We start from the raw sequence: 20,915 nt of genomic DNA, 5'->3' as shown, positions 1-20,915 counted from the left end.
GCCTCTATGGATGGTGGTGGCCTGTGGGGGGACACTGGCCTGAGGGGATGCTTGTCTTTATGGGGGACACTGGGCTCTGCAGGAGATGCTGGTCTCTATACCAGGGGGCCCTGGCCCGGGCTCTGCCCTCCCTGCCCTGCTGGCCCCCTGCGCACCTGGCATCATGCTGCTGAAGGCCAGTGTCCTCTGGCCAATGAAGTCACGCCCGATGGGGTCATGGTCCCAGACGAGGAAGCGCACCAGCGCGATCTCAGGCATGTGCACCGTGAACACCAGGGTCTCCTCCCACATGGGGTTGAATCCTAGAGGCCACCGGGAGGAGGTGTCACCTCCCACCCCAGGCCCAGCCCGGAGGCCACCTGGGCCCTCGCCTCCTTCGGGGGCTGGCGGCCCGGCCCGGGAGAACCTGGGGACTGGGCTCTGACCAGGGGCGCCCCCGCCCGGCCCTCCCCTGTGGCCCCCGGGGCCTCACCGTTGTCGTCCACCACACGCGTCTGTTCCTTGTTGCAGTCCACGGGGAGCCCGATGACCTCCACCTCCACGAAGGGGTCGATGATCTGGGCGCGGAGGGCAGGGCTGGCACCTGGCCTGGCGTGGCGCCCCAGCCCCGCCCACCCGGGCCCGGGCCCCTCCTACCTCGCCCCGGTCCCCCAGCATCGAGTCCCTCGGCTTGGGGAGCTGCTGCCCGCTGATGATGCGAAGCACCAGCTGCTTCTTGAGCTGCCCGGGCAGAGGGTCCTCGGAGTTGGGGTTGAAGACGCCTGGGGGGTGCGGGGGTGCCAGGCTGAGGGGGAGCGGGGCCGGCCTCCACCCTCTCGCCGGGCTGGCCGGGCACCCCACCGCACCCTCCTGCTGGACGGGAGCGCCAGGCCCGGGGGGCGGGAGGCGGCGTTCCGGCGCGGGGGTCCCAGGGGTCCGCGTGCTGGCCGCCCCCGTGACCACCCTGTGACCGGGCACGGCTCGTCACCCCTCGCGGATTCCTGGCAGGGTGGGGGTCCTCCCCCACACACCCCCCTTCTGGCATCCTGGGGGCCGTGTCCCTGGCTGACCCACCAGGTGGCCCTGCTGACGCTCCGCATCCCTGGGCCCCCGGGCCTCACCCTGGCACATGCACTGGGGCTTGAGCACGTAGCCACAGTTGCCATTGAGGCTGAACTTGGCCCGGTTCAGCTGCAGCATCCGGCCCTCCGACTGGTAGTTCAGGGCGACTACGGGCAGGGAGGCGACGTGGCCCGGTCAGCGCCCGGCCGCCCGCCGCCCCGCCTCCCCCCCACGGCTGCCCGAGTCCAGGGCTCACCTATGTGAGCGGGGACCCTGGGCTCACAGCCCTGTGCGTGAGCGGGGCGTGTGTGCGCGTCCTGGCAGAACGTCCCCGGGGCCCTGCCCCGCCAGCCCCCGTCCACCCCCGGGGACGCGGGCGGACGTGCCTCCGTCTCTCCCTCCTCGTCCTGGGGTCCCGGCCGCCCCCCCCCCCCCCGCAGGGCCGGCCGGGCGACACCGGCAGGGGGTGATAGAGGCTCCCCAAAGCCAGCGGCCAGGGAGCAAGGCCGGCCGCCCCGTGACGCGCACCCATCTGGCAGCCGGCGTTCCAGAAGGGCTGAGGGTTGTAGTTGCTGGAGTCCACGCGGTACGAGGAGGGGTAGATGCGGGACAGCTGGTGCTGGTTGAAGCGCAGGTACTGGGCCGGCTTCTGCTGCAGGATCTGCTGGGCCCTGGTCTCGCTGAAGGACGACACCTGCCAGCTGGACGCCACTGCGGTGCAGGGGGGCGGCATCAGGGGCGCAGGCAGGCCGGCGCCCCGCCGCCCCCTCCCCGCCCCCCCCGGGGGGCCCCGGTCCCCTCACCTTCCGCCTCCACGTCGTGGATGCCCACAGACTTGGTGTACTTGACCAGGTCCGAGAGGGCGCGAGACAGCTTCACGGTCTTCTTCTGCCGGCTCGCCCTGCGGACACGGCGGGGGACAGGGGGTCAGGGCCTCCCGACTCAGGCCAGCCTGCGCACCCCAGTTTGGGAGGCAGGCTCCAGGCCTCAGCCGGCTCCACCCAGGAGCGACGTGGGGGAGGGGCGGGTGCCGGCGCGGACCCCACCGAAGGATGCCTCCCCAGCCGCCTCGGGCGCTGGAAGGGAGCACAGGGGGCGACGCTGGCCAGTCCGGCCCCCTCGAGGTCCGCGCCCAGGGGCCCCCACTCCCCCAGCCCACCGCGCGGTCCCCCCGCCACCCAGGGCCCGCGCATCCAACTCCCGCTGCCGCGCAGACAGGGGCCTGGGCGCCTCCCGCTGCCACGGTCCGTTCGGGCGGGGCACTGACCCTCGGCCCTGGCTGCCTTGGGACTCCAGGTCCTCGCCCCCCTCCTCCATGCTGGCCGCTTTCTTTAGTTTGCTGCTCTTTTTCTGTGTGGAAGGACAGCGGAGTGAGGCCCCGTGGGGCCCCCCAGTGACCCAGGGGCGTCGGCCGGTGTGCCCGGCTGGGGGGGTTGGCCTTCGAGGCACCTGCTGCGCCCAGCCCCAGCCAGGTGCTGAGGCCGGCTCCGAACCCCAGCCCCAGTGGGACGATGGAGCTAGGGGGGATTCTGGAAGACAGGTCAGGGGTCCCGGGAGCTGAAGGGGGCTTCCCGGTTGGCCGGCCCAGGGACCCCCGGGGGGCACAGGAACGGGGAGCCGGCCGCCCCTGCCGGGGAGCCCCGCCAGACCTTGCGCTTGGAGAAGCTGCTCATGAGGGTCCGGTTGTTCCGTCTGCTGCCACCGGTGTCCTCCCCGGACTCCACGCCGTCCTCAGCCTAGGGGACGGAGAGAGCGGTGAAGGGGGCGCCCAGGCTCAGGGCCCCAGGCTCCGAGGCTCCAGGCACCCTTCCCCAGCCCGCCCCGGGGGCGCAGAGGCAGGGGTCTGAGAGGGAGTGTGGAGGCCCCACGGGCTCCTCCAGAAGTGTTTTGAACTCATTAAGGCCCCAGTTCTGAATTCTTTTCCCGTGGAGGGCGAGTGTACGGTAAGTGCTGTTTGTGTGTCTGGAACGTTCCTCGGCCGAGCATGCTTATGTAAGGCTTTTATGAAGACCCCTGCAGCTCCGACGTCCTGTCCTGCTTCTTGCAGAGACCAAAGTATTCCCTAATTAGACAGATGCGGTCTGTGCCCCCGAAGCGGCCGTTTCACATCACCCTCGGGGCTTCTGGGAGCTTCTGGGAGATTCTGGGAGCTTCCCCACCGTTGTCTATGGAGCACCTTCCCTGCTCCCCCCCAGCCCCCCCCAGACCCGGTCCCGTACGTGCGTCTGCACACACGCAACTGCCCGCCAACCGTGCCCCGGCCTGGACCGCCGGCCTCTCGGCCAGGAGGCAAGTAAGGCCCCTGGTCAGGGGCTCAAGCTGGGCCCCACTGGGCCCGAGGGGGGAGGACACGAGGGTCAGCTCCACCCCAGGGGCACAGGGGACGGGACCTCATCCCGCAGAGAGCCCACTGTGGCGCCCGCGCCCTCGGCCCCCCACCTGAGCGCCGTGCACCGTGGCTCACACGTCGGGAAAGGAACGTGCGGCCCAAGACGCGGCCCGCAGCCGCCCCCGAGCTCCGGCCCCCGCCCTGCCCCTGCCCACTCCTGCTCTGCGGAGAAGCCCGGCCCGGGGGAGTCAGGACAGGCGCCTCTCCGGCTCCCGGCTCCCACCCGCGTCTGCCCTCCTCGTGCCCCACCCCCAGGTCAGGGGGCGGCACGGGAGGCCCTCGTGCCCACCCCGGGGCACAGACCCGCCGCAGCAGAGGCGCTGGGCGTCAGCCCCGCCCCAGACTGCACTTACAAGTCTCTCCCTCCCCTGGCCTGGCAACACCAGCCCCTGTCCCTCCTGACTAGTTGATGGCTCTGCGGCCCGCGGGCAGAGGCGCCGGCAGCCAGACGCCGGGCGTTTGCAGCCGCTTGAGGCCGAGGCGCTTCACGGCTCTGTAAACACGGCCTGAAACGCCGCGCACACGCGCCTCTGAATCTGCGCACAACCAGGGAGGGGCGCCTGTTGGCCCAGCATCCGGAGAGGGGCCGCTGCCTCGGCCAGAACCTGCTGTCGCCACCCCACCCCCGTACGCGGCACCCCCGCAACCGCGCCCCTGTACCTCTGCGCACCGCACCCCTGCACACCCACACCCCCACACCCCCGCACCCGCACATCCTGTACCTCTGCGCACCGCAACCCTGCACACCCACACACCCTGCAGTCCCGCACGCCTGCACACCCTGCACCCCAGCATGCCCGCACCGCACATACCCTACACACTTGCACCCCACACCCCTGCATACCTATACGTACTGCACACCCAAACACCAGCACTCTGCGCTCCCCCACACCCTGCACACCTGAACACCCACACCCCTGCACACCCACACATCCACACCCCCCACACCCTGCACACTCACACCCCCACACTCCCCGAACACCCACATTCACCCCCTCACCCCCGCACGCCCACATGCTCATACCCCCACATCCCTGGACCCTGCACGTTTACACACCTGCACCCCCCCACACCCTGCACCCCCCCACACCCGCACCCCCTCAGCTCCCACACACCTACATGACCACACCCCCCACACACACTGCACCCTCCCACACCTTGCACACCCACGCACCTACAACCCCCGTACACCCAGCACCCCTGTACCCCCACACACCTGCACACCCACACCCTCTGCACACACACCCCTCACCCCTGCACACTCTAACGCCCGCAACACTGCACGCCCACGCCCCCGCACCCCCAATCTTGGCAGAGGTCACAGCACCGGCCTGAGCACCACCCTCAGGGAGGCCGTGGGAAGCGGAGGGCCCGCAGTGGGGCTGCTCCTGCCCCTCGACACCGCCTGACACGAGAGCTCAGCCTCGTGGGCGGGGCCACTGGGAAGGCAGGCGGAGGAGTGCCGGCTGCAGGGCCCTTCCGAGCAGGAACCTCCAGTCCTGGCCACTCGGGATGTCGAGGGGACCGGCTCCCTCACAGAAGATCAGGCCTGCCCTCGGCCAGCACCCGTGCCCATTAGACTTGCACCCGGCACTGAAGACGGGGGTCCCCTCCTTGCCCCTCTGCTTCTTCCCCACCAGTCTGCCCATCCTACGTCTGCCTACTGCCTCCCAGGGAGCGGGAGCCACAGCCTCTGGCCACTCGGCAAAGGAGACAGAGAGGCATGTGGGAGCAGGTGCATGACCACACTGCCCAGCCCCCCTCCCACACACACACAGAGTTCTGTGCCCTGCATCCCCACTGCTCCCCTGCGCGTGTCCCAGCCGGGGAGGGCCTAATGCTGCTGGGGGCGGGGGGTCCTCCCTGACACCCCCTCCAAGCTCCACGCCTGGCAGCTCAGCCTAAGCTGCCACAACTTCTCCTCCTCCAGGAAGCCTTCCCTGAGTACCTGCTCCCCCTCATGCAAAAAGTCACATGGACATTAGTTCCCCAGGTCCAAGCTGCCATCCTTCACGTCCCCAAGCCCCCACCTAGAAATCTGGGCACTGGAAATAAGCAATGCTCTGTCCACATGGGACCTGTGGGGGCCACCTGCACAGAGAGGGACCCCCAGTGTCCGGGGGCACCGTCTGTACTACGTGCCCTGTGGGTGCGACAGACACTTGTATCTAAACACACTGCCCGGGAAGCCCAGCCCCCCACCTGCCTTCCCACCTTCCCCGGGGCCCAGACAGTGGTGAGCTCTGCAGGGGGCAGGGGGCAGGGGGCAGGGCAGGGCTCTCTCCAAAGGGGTAGACCCCACCTCCACCGCCTGCCCTGCAGCCCTGCTCACTGTGAAACAGGGTCTGTAGGGCTGACCCACACCCCGCCCGGCCCCAAACCAGCCACGCTGCCCACCACAGCCCCTGGGGGATCAGCTGCACTTGAGCCTCTCAGCTAATGCACCTGAACTTCGAGGTTCGCGGCCCCTCTCCAGCCGGGCCCCAGACTATTCAGCCTCGCCGACCCAGCCTAGCGCCCCCCAACACATGCTTCACGCCCGCCATTCTCCCCATGAGATACCTCCAAGAGCCCAGCCCTGCTTCCCTGTGAGGCTGTCGGAGACTGCAGGCCTGGACCAGCTAGATAGCTCCCCAAGACTGTCTAGGCTCTGAGACGCTGTGTGCCCCTCTCTGTCACTCACAAGACCCTTCAGCAGGAGGTGCCTGGCCTCCAGCCCCCAGGCAATGCTCAAGTGCCCTTCCACAAAGAGCTGCAAATCCCCGGGGTGGGGGGTGGGGGTGGGGCAGCTCCCCTGGGGACCTCAAGGAAACAGCCACGCAAATGGGGCCACCCCTTCACCCTGGCCAGCCACCCTGCGACACAGGGAAGGCTGCGAGTCCCTTATGATCAGAATCAAAACAGCTTGAGGTGAGCTCCTAGAGAAGCCGGGGTCAAGAGGCAGGCCGGCAGGCAGCAGGGCCAGCGGGCAGTGGTATGAGTGCACACGCAGGCTTGTGTGTGCAGGTGTGTGCACAGGTGTGCATAACTAGGTGTGTAGGCGTGTGCACGGGCGTGCGTGCGTGCACAACTAGGTATGTAGGTGTGTGCGCACACAAGTAGGTCTGTGCAGGTGTGTGCACAGAGGTGCATGTGTGCATGAGTAGGTGTGTGCAGGTGTGTGCACGGCCGTGTGTGTGCACAACTAGGTAACTAGGGGTATGCACAGGTGTGCGTGTGCACAAGTAGGTGTGTGCAGGTGTGTGCACGGCCGTGCGTGTGCACAACTAGGTAACTAGGGGTATGCACGGGTGTGCGTGTGCACAAGTAGGTGTGTGCAGGTGTGTGCGCAGAGGTGCATGTGTGCACGCGTAGGTGTGTGCGGGTGTGTGCACGCATTCGGGGGCGTGTGTGTATGCACACACATGTGCACCGGTGTGCACAGACCTCGTGCTCCAGGCCCTTGACCCGGCTGCAGGCTGACGTCACCGGCCGTCGGGCTCTCACCTTTTTGCCCTCTGCCTTGTGCCCAAGCTTCCCGGACGGGGGCAGCGTGGACACGGTGAAGTCGTTTGTGTCCTCACAGTCCCGAATCTTCGACTCCTTCATGAGGGAATCCAGTTTCCTCTTGGCGATGTTTTCCACACGCTTCCGGTTGGTGGCGGCCTGCCAGAGCCACACGGTCGCCCCTTGCCATCAGCCCCCAGCCCCACGGCAGCAGCGGTGACAGCCCCCAGGGTCTCGGGCAGGGCCGCGGGGGCCTGCTGGAGCCGGGGAGCCCGAACCCCGTCTTGGCTTCTCACACCCCTGGCCGCACACTCACCCCCGCATTGCGTTGCCTACCCCCACACCTCCCAGCTCCTGGGGCGCACCTCAGGCCTACGATCTGCCCCAGGGCCACAGCCAGTGACCTCCAGGCTCTGAACCAGGCCTCTCAGATTTTAACACCTGCACCCCTTTAGCTGCACGACGTCGCCCCAGGGATTCCGGTGTCTGGCCAGTGGGGGAGGCAGTCGGTGTGCCTGGTGGCCACACTGGGCTCCAAGAGCCCGAAGCAGCTCGAGACCTGGGATCCTACCAGTGGCTACAATGTCCCTCAGGAGATTGGCAGGGGGCAGGGATGGACGGCCCCGGCCGCCAGCACCCGGGGCATAGCCTCTAGGTGCCCTCTCTGTCCAAAGCAGCCCCCATCATAGCCCTAACAAACTCGGGCCCCTCCAGGGCAGCGCCTGGGCCGTGGGCATCTGGGTGCCCCAGAGCCCAGGCTGGAGGGGTGCACCCTAGGTGTCAGAGAACACGGGTGCCCTGTCACCCGGAGCCAGAGAAATATGCAGGCACATCCAAGCGGAGAATTCCGCTGCCTCAGGGTTTTCTCAAACAATTAGCCAGCATGGCTGGGAATGCTCCTGCACAATTATTTTCCCATCCGATGGCCCCTCAGGGAGAAATAATGCCTTCCCGCCTCGGAGCAGCGGCTTAGAACAGTGCCCAGAGGAGAAAAGATGCTAATTACAGAGTCCCCCCAGCCCCCCTCTGCCAAGCCCTTTTTCACTCCTCCTTCCTGTGTAGCCAGCCCCCAGCCCCAGCACCTCTGCCAGCTGGGAGTGCAGGGCCATGTCTTGGGTGAAAGGGCAGGCAGGGAAGGCCCCCCACCCCGGCTGAGTGTGTGCCCAGTTGTCTGCCATGCAAAGCACCCTCACATCTGCCCGATGTCCCTCTCTCAGCCACTGCCTTCTCACAGCAAGGCCGTGAGCCTGCTCTTCAGGACCGCAGCGCCCCCGCCCCCCAAGAAGGGAAGGGCCTCCCAGCCCCTACTCACATCCCCATTGAGGAGTTTGCAATCCTCATCGATCTCGTCTGCACTGTCTTCATCAGACACCTCGCCCTCCTCAGCATCCTCACTGATGTTGGCAGGGAGCTTCTTGCCCTGGGGGGAGGTGGCGGACCATGGGAGGGGTTCTGCAGGAAGTACTGGGAGGCCAGTAGCCACAGGAGCAGCAGCAAAGGGAAGGAGCCTTTCTCAAGCTTGCTTGTGGACCTCAGGCCACAGGGCAGAAGCCAGTCTGGCACTTCCTTGCAGCAGCAGTGTGGGAGGGAAACGCCTGGGTGTGCACACAGAGGTCCCTAGATTGAATGGCCACCATGGAGGGAGACTGAGGCCAGGTTGGGCACAGGGCCTACCCTGACTCCTCAAATCTGCCACAGATGGTGTGGAGCCCTGTACTGTCCAGAGCAGGGCAACTGCCCCTCACCTGGCCACAGATCAGAGGCCAGAGGCCCAGCAGGATGCTGGCCCTAGAAGGGGCAGGGAGGGGCTTACCTTCACCAGGATCTTGCCCTTGAGCATCTGCGGAGAAGGAAGCATGGTGGCATCCTCACCGCTCACTGATGACAAGTCCAGCTTATCCCCAAGAATATCCGTCAGATACTGAGCCATCTTCTTTTGTTGGATAACACTGCAGTGGTTCTCAATGGACAGGATCACTGGGTACCTGTGGCCCCAAGGTGGAAGGAGCAGAGTAAGCCAGGGGAGGGCTAGGCCCCCAAATGTGTAAGACCTCAAGTCACCTGCACCAGTGAATGAAAAGAGACCTTCACCAGCAGCCAGGATAGATGGAACTGACAGCCACTCTGAGAAGGGGCCCATCGATGGCTTTGAAAAGCAACTGTGTGGGTGGGAAAGGATCTGGGAGATGTTAGGGACAGGTAAAGAAGGCATGCAATTCATAGCCCAATAAGAAAAAAACAAAGGCAATTAGAAACTCCAGGAAAACAAAAGGGAAAATGCAAGCAAGTCAGCCAGTCATGGTTTAAAAATAATGTGAACTAAACAGGTGCAATATGGAACAATGACTAGACTGAGAAAAATAATCTTGTTGGCCTAGATACTGGAGACACTGTCCTGTGAATGGCTCTGGGGTCCCAACGTCGGCCCCATAAGAAAAGGAGACATAAGGCTGGCACATTCCATCTGGTAGAACATTGTTATTACCTTCATAGTGCAGAATGGGGAGTGTAGCATGGGCATTTTCATTACACATTCCTCAGTTGTTTGATTTATTTATTAAATTTTTTTAACGTTTATTTATTTTTGAGAGAGGAGAGAGAACGTGAGTAGAGGAGGGGCAGAGGGAGAGGGAGACAGAGGATCCAAAGTGGGCTCTGTGCGCAGAAAGCCTGACATGGAGCTTGAGCCCACGAACCGTGAGATCATGACCCGAGCCAAAGTTGGACTTAACCGACTGGCCACCCAGGTGCCCCTGTTTGATTTATTTTTTTAACCGTGTGCACATTTTACTTGGATTTTTGTCGAAAGGCAACATGATCCTTTTAGAAAATGTAGGTGACCCAGACCTAGATGGCATGAATCAGAGCAAGAGATGGGCGAGTCCTGTGGTGCAGAGAGGGCAAACAGGACTTGGCGGGAAGGTATTCTCCCTACTTCTCAGGCAAGGGACTGAAGCCTGTGGCACAAGGGCCTAGGGAAGAACCCTATGTCTGCAAAGATTATGCTGGCACATGAGAGGCAAGCCCCGTCCTGGGACCCTAGCACGTCCCTGGGTCCTCGGCAGCTACAGGACATCTGTCTGCCTCAGCCCCCCTACCTTGAGATGCCTCTCTCACCTGCAAGTCTAGGCACCAGGCCACCACTCCTCACTCCCACTCCCTCCTGACAGCCCGAGACAGAGTTCGGGCAAGCTCTTTCAGGAGGGGCCCCTCTATTTCTATGTCCTCAATCAATCTGGCTTCTCTTCCCCTCCCTCATTAAATTAGCTCTTTCCTTACCTCTGAGCCTTGTTTAACCAGGACTTGAAGGTGACTGGGGGGGGGGGGGCAGGGGAGCGGTCTTCTATTTCCAGAAACTAAATAGGATTCTGTTCAACGGTGTCTGTAGCTACAGCTGAGTGACAGCAAATTGAGTTTGGACGCAGAGTAGCTTCTCGGGGGCAATTAGTGCCAGAGCCACCACGGCTGAGGGCGGCTGACAGCAGGGGTCGCCAAGTGTGTGTGGATGGGGGCTGCTCGCACACGCACCCTGCTCAGCCAATCCGCTGTCCCTTCCTGCGCCCGCTGCCCTCCCTCTCCCCGGAGCTGCAGCTCCACTCCCTTCCCTGACCCTCAGCCTCAACGAGGGACCCCCAGATCAGCCCCTTGGCCTCTGCAAACACTGCCCCCAAGAAAGGATGTGGGGGAGTAGCAGGAAGGGCCGCACGAGCCCCTCCCCCACCCCCGCCCCCGTCCCAGCCACTCACTCATTCTTGACGAAAGCATATTTGTTGATGGTCTCGATGACGTCTTTGAAGAGAATCTTGGAGGTCAGAGTGTAGCCATGGTGCACAATGGGCTCCCCGTCGGGCCCGTCCCAGCAGTCCACTGAGGGAAGGCAGACGTCAGTCAGCTCCAGGAGCTTGGCCGCCGATGCCCAGAGACCCGCGGCTCGCGGACTGACTGGGGTCAGTCCTCTCGCTCAGCAATTAACACCAGGAGAGGCCTATCACAGCCCCTGCCCGGGAAGGAGGGCAGACACTCTGCTCAGAGACCCCCGGAGCCCAAGGCCCCCGGGCCCGAGGGGGGCTCGGACTCCCACGGCCCCCGCCGCTCACCCTCCACACAACGGCAGCCGGCCTGCAGGACCCAGGCGTACATGTCCACCCGGGACTGGGACATGAGCTGGTCACCCACGAGGTAGGTGTTGTGGGACGAGGTGATGAAATAGTGGCTCAGTGGCCGCGTCATGTCCTGGTGCACACCGTGGTGCTCTGGGTTGAAGATGTCGCCGGCGGGGCTCCGAGTGTAGTTGGTGAAGCCTGCGTGGGGAGCGTGGGAGGGTGCTTAGCGCCTGCGTGCCAGCTCCCCCCCCACCACGGGGCTCATCTCAGGACCGCCCCCCACCCCCGCCACGTGGAACCGTAAACTCTCTGCTCAGGCCACTTGTCCAGGCCCCCGGGTTGCCCATCAGCCCGCCGAGAGAGCCGGACCGCAGCGATGCCCCGCTCACCGTCGATGCCCAGCACCGCCTTGCTCTTGTTTTCTGGGCAGGGCTCAAACTGCTCGATGATGTCCCGGCAGCTCTCAAGGGTCACCCCCGTCATCTAGGCCAGAGTAGGGGCTTCAGCCCAGGCTAGCCCGTCATTGGCCCCGGGCTAGCCTCGGGCAGCTCCCCCCGCTCCTCCTCCTGCACCACCGCCGCCTCCCAGGCTGCCTCTGATTGTCGCATCAAGACTGCCCACGGTGGGCGTCAGGGGGAGGCTCGGGCGCCTGCAGGGTGCTTCCCTGACTGGGCGGCACACCGGCTACCCTCAGCGTCGTGAGACTTGGGACTCAGTGGCCGGAGGACTACTGGTGGATCACATGGCTTTGGAAGAGCTGTGTCGGACAGGATCCTTGACGCAGGGGAGGGCTCTTTGGTCCCATCAGCTGGCCCACCCCTCCTTCCCACCGTGTCGGGGTCTCAAGAGCTGTAGACCAGGGCAGGCCTGGCAGGGAGCCCTATGTGTGAGAAGGTGCAGGAGAACCAGTCCCACCTTGGAGGAGCCCCAGGGGCACAGGGAGCCTCCCCTACCTGGCTCCCCCTGCTGCCTAACCCACATCCATCTCGGGAAAGCTGCACACGGAAGCCGAGCCCAAGCGGCCCTGGGCATCGATGCCGCCCCCACCCCCGCCACCCTGCCCTGGTCAGAGGCTGAGTGGTCTCCCAGGGCCCTGCCATGCAGCCCAGGCCGGGACCCCTCAGTTCCCGGAAGCAAGTTCACCAGCAGGGCTTCTAGGAAGTCCCATGTAGGTGGGGGTGGGGGAGGGATATCAGGTGATAGTGGGGAAGCGGGGCAAATGGGGTCAGAGCCCAGAGTAGTTGTGGACCTTGGGAGGCCCAGAGTCTGGGGGCTGGGTCCGGGCTCAAACCACCCACCTGGTGGACAGCTTTGGCCCCAGATATAGGGAAAAGCTTCTGGAAAGCTTAGGGCAAAGGGTAGGGAATAATGAGTCAGTACTGCCCTTCCCAGACAGGGCCACTTTCCTACCCTCCACCCCCACGTACACCGGCAACAGGGACAGAGAACCCACGGCCTCATCCCAATGCTGCCCACAGTGACTGGGCTGGGAGTGAATTGCCCGGGGCATCAGCATCCAGCCAGGCTGGTGCCAGCCTCTCCTGCCTGGGTCAGACCCCAGGGCTTCCCCTAGGAGGACAGGAGAGGAGGCAGGCACACTTCCACGAGGATGGAACCCCAGCAAACTGTGTGAGTAGCGGGGAGGGGTCCTGGGAGCACAGCCCCGAGGACGGCCGCGTGGGGTAAGGTGGGGCAGACACCAGCCCAGGACAGCTGCGGGGGGGGGGGGGGGCGGGGGTAGAGATCCTGGGTAGATACGTGTAGACCCAGCCTGGGTGCCACAGCTGCTCCAGCCACCCAGCCCCCGGCCCTGCCCAGCAGCCTCTGCCCGTGGCCTCTAACTTAAGGCTGACTGCCCCTCCCACTCTCTGCCCCAAACTGGGTCCCTGAGGATCCCAGGAAGTTATAAGTGTGGACGCTGGTCCTCACGGCCACCTCCCACCAGCCCTTAGGGTAGGAGATATACACTGCCTGGACCCCACCATGGGGACACTCTTTCCTCAGGGGACACTGGCCTTCCCCTCTCCCACTATGGATTTCCAGCCTCCTGCCCACCACAGCAGGTGACACCCAGCCCCTGCCTGGGCCAAGGTTGAGGGGCCCACATCCCTGAGCCTCCAAACACTGGGCCCCCAGTCAGCAGGGCAGTGCCCAGGAAATAGTAGGCCTCTTGGTATAGACAAGAAGGCCTAGAGTCAAGAGAAATGGGTGGGTAGCCCCCCTGGCACTTGGAGGCATCTGGGCATCTGCTGGACAAATGGGTCAAAGGTGGTGGTAATGGGCCTGGGGCTCAGGGGGTACAAGCTAGTCAGACCCGTGGCTGGAACAGGTGGGAAGGTTGGGTCATGGAACCCCAGTTCTATGAGGTGCTCCATGCTAAAGGTGCTGTGGTCAAGTGCAGGGTCCCTTGAGGTCATGGCTGAGCCGCTCAGAGGCCCACCGAGGAGCCACCCACTCAGGGCCTCCATGGGACACACCCTGAAATATGCCGGGATGGCCCATGATGGGAATCAAAGCAGGTTCACTAAGTGGAGGCAGGCTTGAGGACCCTGAGTGTCAGGCTGTGGCCCATCCTTCCAGACTGAAGGATTCTCAGTCACAGTGAACTAGTTCAAGTGCCCTGGGAGCCAAAGGTGAGGCCATGTACGCCAGGACCCTGCTCCTGCTGTCGTCCCCTCACCTTTTGCTCCACCTCCAGGAAGCGCTGGAGGTCAGCAGCGTCCAGGTAGTCCTTGTGGTCGCTGTAGGTCAGCATGAGCAGATAGAGGTCCCGGCGGGTGGACATCATCTTGTAGAAGGCACAGAACTCCTCAAAGCTCAGTGTACCCTGGTGGTCATCTGTGTCTGCCTCCTGCAAGCCAAAGCCTCTGGGTCCCCCAGTGTCCCACCCTGATAGCTCCCTGGGATCCTTGCAGCAGTGAACTTACTGGGATCTCGCTCCAACTCTCCCACCAAGAAGCCACTGAGCGATCCTTTCACACAGATCTGACCCTGCCCTCCCAGTCCCAGTCTTTCATGGTCAACTTGCACCTATACCTGGCACAGTCACCCCACATTGAGAGCCAACATCCAACATTGGAGTCAAAACCCCACTATGGGAGTTAATGCCCCTCCTGGGAACCAACACTCTAAACTGGGAGCCAACATCCTACCCTGGAGTCAACACCCCACATTGGAGCCAACACCCCACTCTGGGAGCCTACACCCTACATTGGAGCTAACACCTTACCCTAGAGTCAACACCCCAGCATGGAGCCAACACCCTACCCTGGAGTCAGCACCCCACATTGGAGCCAACACCCCACTCTGGGAGCCTACACCCTACATTGGAGCTAACACCTTTCCCTAGAGTCAACACCCCACCCTGGAGCCAACATCTCACCTGGGAGTCAACACTCTACCCTGAGATCCAACACCCTATTCAGGAAGCCAACATCCCATCCTGGGGGTTAACACCTCACTTTGGAATCAACACGGCACTCTGGGAGCTAACACCCCACCCTGGAGTTAATGCCCACCCTGGACTGTGAGCCTGTAATTGCAATTGCTGCCCATTGATTAGAAAAGCACAAGGCCCCAGGGTGCACAGGAGTGTCCAGGCTTCAGTCTCCACAGCAGAGATGAGAGGACCTGGCCACTGTCTTTCTCTTGCGGACAGGGCAGCTCGCACGACTCCTGCAGGACCCGCCGGGGGCAAACCCACCGAGACCCCAGTGAGACCATGAACTTCTTCATGAACCCACTTACTCAGGGAGCATCTACTGAAGTGTCAGACCCTGGGAACACCAAACGCCAAGGCCAGGGACAGACACAGAGGACAAGGGCACCCAGCGACTGGAGGCCAGGCTGCCTAGAGGAGCCTGAGGTGCCCTGGGGCCACAGTGATCCCTGGGAATGGACAAGAAAGGTCCCGTAGAAGGTGCTGATACAGAGCCCCAGTTCTTAGGGCTGGTGGGGTGGGGGTGGGGTGTGAGAAGGACCTGTCTGGAGGTTGGCTGCACAGCAGGTATTGACATTGGGTCAGCACCATGGACAGCAGCGCTTCTGGCTCTGAGCGCCATCTGGAGTCTTTCCTTATGTGGTGACACAATCTGGGGTGGCTGGGGGGTGGGTGCCACGTCCCTGAGGCCCTCTCTGAACCAGAAGCATCACCAGAGAATCATGTGGCCACAGCCACCCCCATGTCCCTGTCCCCAGGGAGAGTACTGCTCTTGGGAAGGCCAGTCCTGGCTCGGCACTGAAGTGGACACCCAGCAAGGTCCCAGCATCCCACCCCAGGACCCCAGAGTCTGTGCCAAGGCTGGAACAGGACCAGAGCCCAGAGCCACATGTGCAGGGGCCCAGAAGACACCAGACAAAGACCTCATTGTGCCTGGAGCTCGGTTTGAGGACAGCCCTGGGTCTGAGAGCCGGCAGGCTCAGCCAGGCTCTGGCTGCAGGCTCTGGCTCACACTGCAGCCCAAAGGACCCCCCTAGGACAGAGCCTGGCCAGCAGCCCTCCCCAGGGTGTGGCTGGAGCCAGGCAGAGATTCCCAGTGTGTCGAGTGTCCAGCCCGCAGGGCGATTTGGCCTCCCCCCATCCCCAAATTCTGTGCTGGGCGGTCCGGCCGGGAGCCCAGCACGGGGTGGCTGCCTGCTCTCTGTCCAGCTGCCAGCCCGTGGGGTGAATGAGAATATTTTATGAGGATGAAGCCCTCGGGAAACCCTTAAGGACAGACCCGGCCCCTGAGCCCCAGAATTGCCTCCCGATGTAATTCCTCGGCCCCTCTTTCCACAGACCGTGACTGCAGCAGGTGAAGGCACGCTCGGCTGGAGCTGCTCTGCGGCCCGAGGCCCACACTGGGCCTGCACTCCACTGTTATCTCAGACTTAATGAAACTATGTTCAAGGTGCTCTTTACCCACCACACAGATCTTTCCTTGGATTAGGCACTTCCAGGTGGTGGAAACAATACAGAGACTCCTCGACCACCGGACTGATGCTAATTATCAGAGCTGCTCTGCCTGGCTGGAGGCCAGCCCTCCTTCTCTGGGGTCCAGAGCCCCACAAGGTCAGCCGCAAAGATGGCCAGGGAGGCCCAGGCACTCAGGGACTACCGTGGACAAGGCTGCTGGGGTCTGAGCTATCCAGGGCCTGGGGTCCCCAGCTCTAGGCCAACATCAGTCTCCCACCCCTGTTGCTCACTCCCCCTCCAGAGCCAACCCGGAGTCCGCCCCACCTGCAGGCCCCACAGACAGGCCGCAGGGTCTGTCCCCACTGCTCTGGGATTCCTCAAGGGGATCTGGTTGGAGCCCAGACACAGCCAGGCCGAGGGCTGGTCAGAGGGCTCTGTGGGGAGCCCCTGTGCCCAGAGAGCATGTGAGAGGCCCAGTGCCCCTAGAAGAGGGGCAGGTGGGCATGGGCTCCCCAGAGCTCCCAGCGTGGTGCATCTTCAAGCCAGGACTTTGCACTGGACCTTTCTGTGCGCGCTCACCCCGTTCTGTGAGGGTACACTCCTCTCCTCCCACCTCACCGGCCAAGCTGGACCCCAAGTTCTAAGCCAGCCTATTGCCTGGCCCCTGACAGCCTCACCATTCTGGAAGGGACTCTCAGCCCAGAGCTATCCCTGGAGGTAGGGTAGGCAGGGTACAGGTAGGGGGCTGATCTTCAGGCCTGAGCCATCTGACAGCTCCTCACTGCCCGGGCAGGGGCCCTGTGAGCCCCCCTAGTCCCTGACCAGCAGCCCGAGAGCATCCCACTCGTCCCTTCATTCATGCACAGACCCTTGTGCTCTGAGCTGCGGGGTCCCCACCCCCGCTCTGGCCAAGAACCACCAGCTGTCTATGGCGAGAGCACAAGTGAAGCCACCGGGGGCCGTGCCTGGTGGAGCAGCTGGCTCTGTGCGTGTGTGTGTGTGTGTGTGTGCCCGCGTGAGAGAGACAGAGAGAGACAGAGAGAGAGCGCCCTCCTCCTGGGTCTGCTTGCCCATCAACTCCACAAACCGGGACCCAATGATGCCACCTTTCCTCCCCGCTGCTCCAGCAGGAGTTCCGGAAAGAGAGAAACTAATTACAGACAATAAAGGCCGCCTCCCAGCTGACAGATGCATTTTCATAACTTCTAACACCGGGGTGGTTGCAACCGGGAGGCTGCAGGGGGCGGGGAGCCAGAGCTGAGGCCGCAACACGGGCCAGTGTGCACCCTGGACCCCGCCAGGCCGCCGTGCCTCATCAAGGCTGGGGAGTCGGCGGGGGGGAGTGGAGGAAAGGGGGTGCAGCCTCCTTTGGGTGGTTTCCCTCAGGGACCCACACCTGCCCCAAATACCTAGGCTGCCAGGGAGGGCCCCGCACAGCTGCAGAGAGAGAGGCGGCCACTTGGGGCATCTCAGCAGACCCAGGGCGCAGGGCGAGGGGCAAGCCGCTTCCTGGCCTCCCGCTGACTGCGGGCCCAGAGACCCCGCCCAGGACTTCCCGCCGCTCGGGCGGGGCCCCTCCTCTCCGGACGCAGCCTCAGCCCCACAGAGCCTGTGCCCGGGGTGCCCGAGGCAGGGGACCCCACCTGGAACATCTGCTTCACCCTCTGCCGCGGCAAGTTCACGTTCAGCTTGTGCAGCAGCTGCAGAACCTCGCCGATGCTCAGGCTGCCGTCCCCGTTCTTGTCCGCCTCGTCGAATGTCTGCTTCAGCCACTTTAGGGCCGAGTCAGGGACCAACACGGGTCCAGCAGGCCCAGCGCGCCCCCCCTCCCCTCCCCCAAACGTGTGACCCGGCCAGGGGCGGGAGAGCCCCACCCAGGGACCCGCCCCCCGAGACCAAGGATATTGGTCCCTAGTGCGCTGGCGCCGGGCCAGGCTGTCCTCGTCGCTGATGCCGGCCATGAGGTAGCGCAGGCCCGTGACCCAGGTGCGCGCCTCGTCCCCGCTGGGCGAGACCAGGTCCAGCGACTCACGGTGGCTGCCGTGATAGATGCTGAAGCAGCAGTTGGGGTCGAAGCTGCCGTCTGGGTAGCGCTGGAAGATCTCGGACTGCCGCCCTTCACTCACCTCCTGGATGGAGTCGATGGAGACTGCGGGCAGGCAGGGGCGGCCGCCGGTCACAGCCTGTCCCCAGGGGCTGGCGCCCCCGCCCGCCGCAGCAGCTTGCCCCGCTCGGCCCGCGAGAGACAGGCCGGTACCTTTGCGGGTCCCCTTCCCATCTGAGGCTGGGGGAGCCGGGGAAGGGGTGTTTCAAGGGACCGTCAGGGTGGGGAAAAGAGAAAGTACACATGTGCTGAGGCTGGGGAGCCCACCCCTCCCTGCTCTGCTCTGACCCTGAGGGCTGCTCCCCACTCCCCCGGGGTGTGAGAAAGGCTCGTGCTCCCGGGGGCAGCCCCCTCCCCCTAGTTAGCAACCCCAGGCGCGTGGCTTCTGCACTAGCCGAGGCTGCAGGCTGAGGGAGCCCAGACAGGCCAATTCTGTCCCTCAGCCTCCAGCCAGCTCGCGTCTCCACTCTGACAGGGCGACTGGCCCGATCCCGCGCCGCCTCCCTAGGAGGCTCTGGCTCCAGCAGGCCGCGGGGCCAGGGGTGCGGCGGGGTCCTGCCCGGCGGGCACCAGCTCCGGGCCCACCAAGGATTTCATTACTGGCCACAGCACCCGGGGCTCCACGGGGCCTCCGTTCCAAAGCTGAATTACCACGAGGAGATGAGTTCTCAGGTCTGTTCCTGCACAGGCGGCAGGGCCCCTCCCAGCCGTGCAGGGCACAGGCATCCCCTCTGGGAGCCCGGCCCCCTGGGCTGGGCCCCGACCATCGCACCCTCCTGCCAGCTCTCACCACCTCCCAACACCACCCGCCCATCTCCTGCAGCCCTGCCTGGCGGGCTCCGTGCCCTTCTGGAAGCTATCCTGGGCGGGGCAGTGATGGTGGGGAGACTCGTGCCCTTCTGGGAGTTATCCTGGGCAGAGCTGTGATGGAGGGGGGACTTCGTCCGTGCAGTGAGGGGGGTGTCCCTCCTGTCCTCTGCTCCCACCCCCTGAGCTCCCGGGAGTACAGAGCCCGCCTACAGGGCGGGGGGCCTGCCCACCTCTCTTCTCCAGTTCCCTGCATGCATGCATGCATGTGCATGGCAGGGACGGGGGTCCCGGGCCCTAGACTAGGGGGTGCTGGCAGAGGACAGCTGCCCCCCATTCCTCCCTCCTCAGGATCCTCCAAGGCTAGAGTCAGGTCTGAGTACCGCACACGGCCTCCCCCAGTCCCGGCCTGCCCACCCCTGCCTTATCACCCGCTCCCACACGATGCCCAGTACGGGGAGCAGTGCCAGGCCCAGAGGAGGGGCCCCATCTGAGCATCATGGGCCCAGAGGGCAGCCCCACGCACCCCCCCCACCACCACCAGGATGCCTCCCAGGGGCTCCGCGCCAAGGCTCCCAGGCCCCATGGCGGCAGCCGTGCCCTTGGCAACTGCGGGGCTGAGGCCCTGCCCTGGTGCAGCTGGGTCTCTCCGGGCCTGGGAGGACCCTGACGTGTCCCTTCCTGCCTCCAGCCTGGTCCCTGACAGGCCCTGCTCCGACGTCCACCTCGCCCTTCCACCCCTGCAAGAACCCTCCAGCCCAGGCCCCCTCCTACCCCGGGCGGCCCTGCAGCCCCCACGCCCCATGCCAGTCCTCGTGCCCCAGGTCGCCCGAGCTAACATGCGGCACTGAAGCCCTGCCCTCCATGTGCCCCGCAAAGGTCTCTCTCTCTGTTCGTGGCAGGTCTAGACCCGGCTACACTGAAGGAAGGGCCTTTTTTTTGCTCCTCAGACCATCCCAGATGGGCTCTCAGTCCCCACAGTCCTACAGGCCCTGGTCCCTCTGCGCCTGACGCCCAGAGATCACCTCGAAACTGCAAGGCCAACCAGATGCCTGTGTCGGGCCCGGAGGCCCCCGGAGACTTCCCCAGCTGCCTCGTGGCCGCCCGCTCCCCCCCAGGGCAGCTCCCAGCCCCAACCCCCCGGGGCAGCCCGCTTCCCCCAAGGCAGCCCCCGGCTCCCCCCGCCCCCAAGGCCGCCTGCTCACTCTTGGCCTTCTCGTTCTTGCGCGAGGGCCGCCAGCGGATGCAGGAGCGATGCTCGTCCAGGAAGTAGAAGCGGACCAGGCCCTTGGAGCTGCCGCGGAGCTTCACCATCTGGGTCCCCGCCTGCATGGCGCTCATGCATCTCTCCACTGGGCGTCATGGACACGGCGGGCAGAAGACAACCGACACAAAGACAGCCGGGGCGCCGTGAGAGCCGGGCCAGCCCTACCGCCCACCACCCCGTGCACAAGGGGTGCAGAGACCGTCCGCCCGCCCGCCCGCCCGCCGGCCCTCCGCGGGGGCGGGTTCATACCCCCAGGCGCTGGCCCGGGCCACAGGCCCAAGCTCAGAAACAGACCGAGCCACCCAGCCCCGGCCACGGCCACCCTCCCCGACTGCCCCTGGCCAGGCGGGGTCCCAGGCAGGACCCTGTTCCTCTGCAGCTTGGTTTCGCTTCACTCCAGCCACCGTGTCCATCCCAGCCCCAGTGACTGCCGTGACCTGCCCCAATGCCTATGACACACGAGGGGCTGTGGTGGCTGAGGCCACGCTCAGGAGCTGCCGTGCACAAGGGCCTCTGTGGGTGGCCAGGCCGTGGTCTAACCTGGGAGCCTGCACCTGCTTCCCGTGCCACTGGGGAAAGCCGGCCTCCTCCTCCTCCCTGCAGGAAGGGTGAGGGTCTGTCCCTAGAGGCCACAGAGCGGGGCCCCGGGAGGTCAAGGCAGCACCAGGCTTCAGCTCCAGAACACAAACCCTCCTCCCAGCACCCCTCCCCGCCCTCCCTTCCCCTCTTCTGTCCACTTGGCCTCCTGTCTGCAGCTCTCACGTCTCCCAGGTCCTGAGGGGAGGGGGTCCCAGCCAGGCCAGCAGCCCCCCAGGGCTGGAGAG

General features: G+C 64.6%; 1 protein-coding gene and 1 long non-coding RNA gene across 4 annotated transcripts in view; one reads left to right on the top strand and one right to left on the bottom strand.

Moving 5' to 3' along the window:
• PLCH2 (phospholipase C eta 2) overlaps positions 1 to 20,915 on the bottom strand; it is a 69,044-nt gene that overhangs the window by 6,988 nt on the left and 41,141 nt on the right. For all 3 annotated transcript variants that reach the window (XM_023257976.2, XM_023257977.2, XM_023257975.2), the window contains 18 exons: positions 20,030 to 20,176; positions 17,819 to 18,062; positions 17,557 to 17,686; positions 13,700 to 13,870; positions 11,409 to 11,502; positions 11,014 to 11,217; positions 10,663 to 10,783; positions 8,730 to 8,901; positions 8,229 to 8,336; positions 6,917 to 7,075; positions 2,691 to 2,777; positions 2,309 to 2,391; positions 1,845 to 1,942; positions 1,570 to 1,752; positions 1,101 to 1,208; positions 637 to 761; positions 473 to 557; positions 156 to 302 (listed from right to left, as the gene is read on the bottom strand). In XM_023257976.2, coding sequence (XP_023113744.1) covers positions 156 to 302; positions 473 to 557; positions 637 to 761; positions 1,101 to 1,208; positions 1,570 to 1,752; positions 1,845 to 1,942; positions 2,309 to 2,391; positions 2,691 to 2,777; positions 6,917 to 7,075; positions 8,229 to 8,336; positions 8,730 to 8,901; positions 10,663 to 10,783; positions 11,014 to 11,217; positions 11,409 to 11,502; positions 13,700 to 13,870; positions 17,557 to 17,686; positions 17,819 to 18,062; positions 20,030 to 20,176 — 2,466 coding nt within the window. The remainder of the gene's footprint in view (positions 1 to 155; positions 303 to 472; positions 558 to 636; positions 762 to 1,100; positions 1,209 to 1,569; positions 1,753 to 1,844; positions 1,943 to 2,308; positions 2,392 to 2,690; positions 2,778 to 6,916; positions 7,076 to 8,228; positions 8,337 to 8,729; positions 8,902 to 10,662; positions 10,784 to 11,013; positions 11,218 to 11,408; positions 11,503 to 13,699; positions 13,871 to 17,556; positions 17,687 to 17,818; positions 18,063 to 20,029; positions 20,177 to 20,915) is intronic.
• On the top strand, positions 10,725 to 15,986 carry LOC109502031. The gene is made up of 3 exons (XR_006583829.1): positions 10,725 to 11,095; positions 14,678 to 14,938; positions 15,797 to 15,986. It is a non-coding gene; the product is annotated as an uncharacterized LOC109502031 (long non-coding RNA).

The sequence above is a fragment of the Felis catus genome, chromosome C1 (assembly GCF_018350175.1).
Source record: "Felis catus isolate Fca126 chromosome C1, F.catus_Fca126_mat1.0, whole genome shotgun sequence".
In the NCBI taxonomy this organism is placed as follows: Eukaryota; Metazoa; Chordata; class Mammalia; order Carnivora; family Felidae; genus Felis; species Felis catus.
Note: the sequence above shows the minus strand (reverse complement) of the source record. Positions and strands in the feature narration are given on the sequence as shown.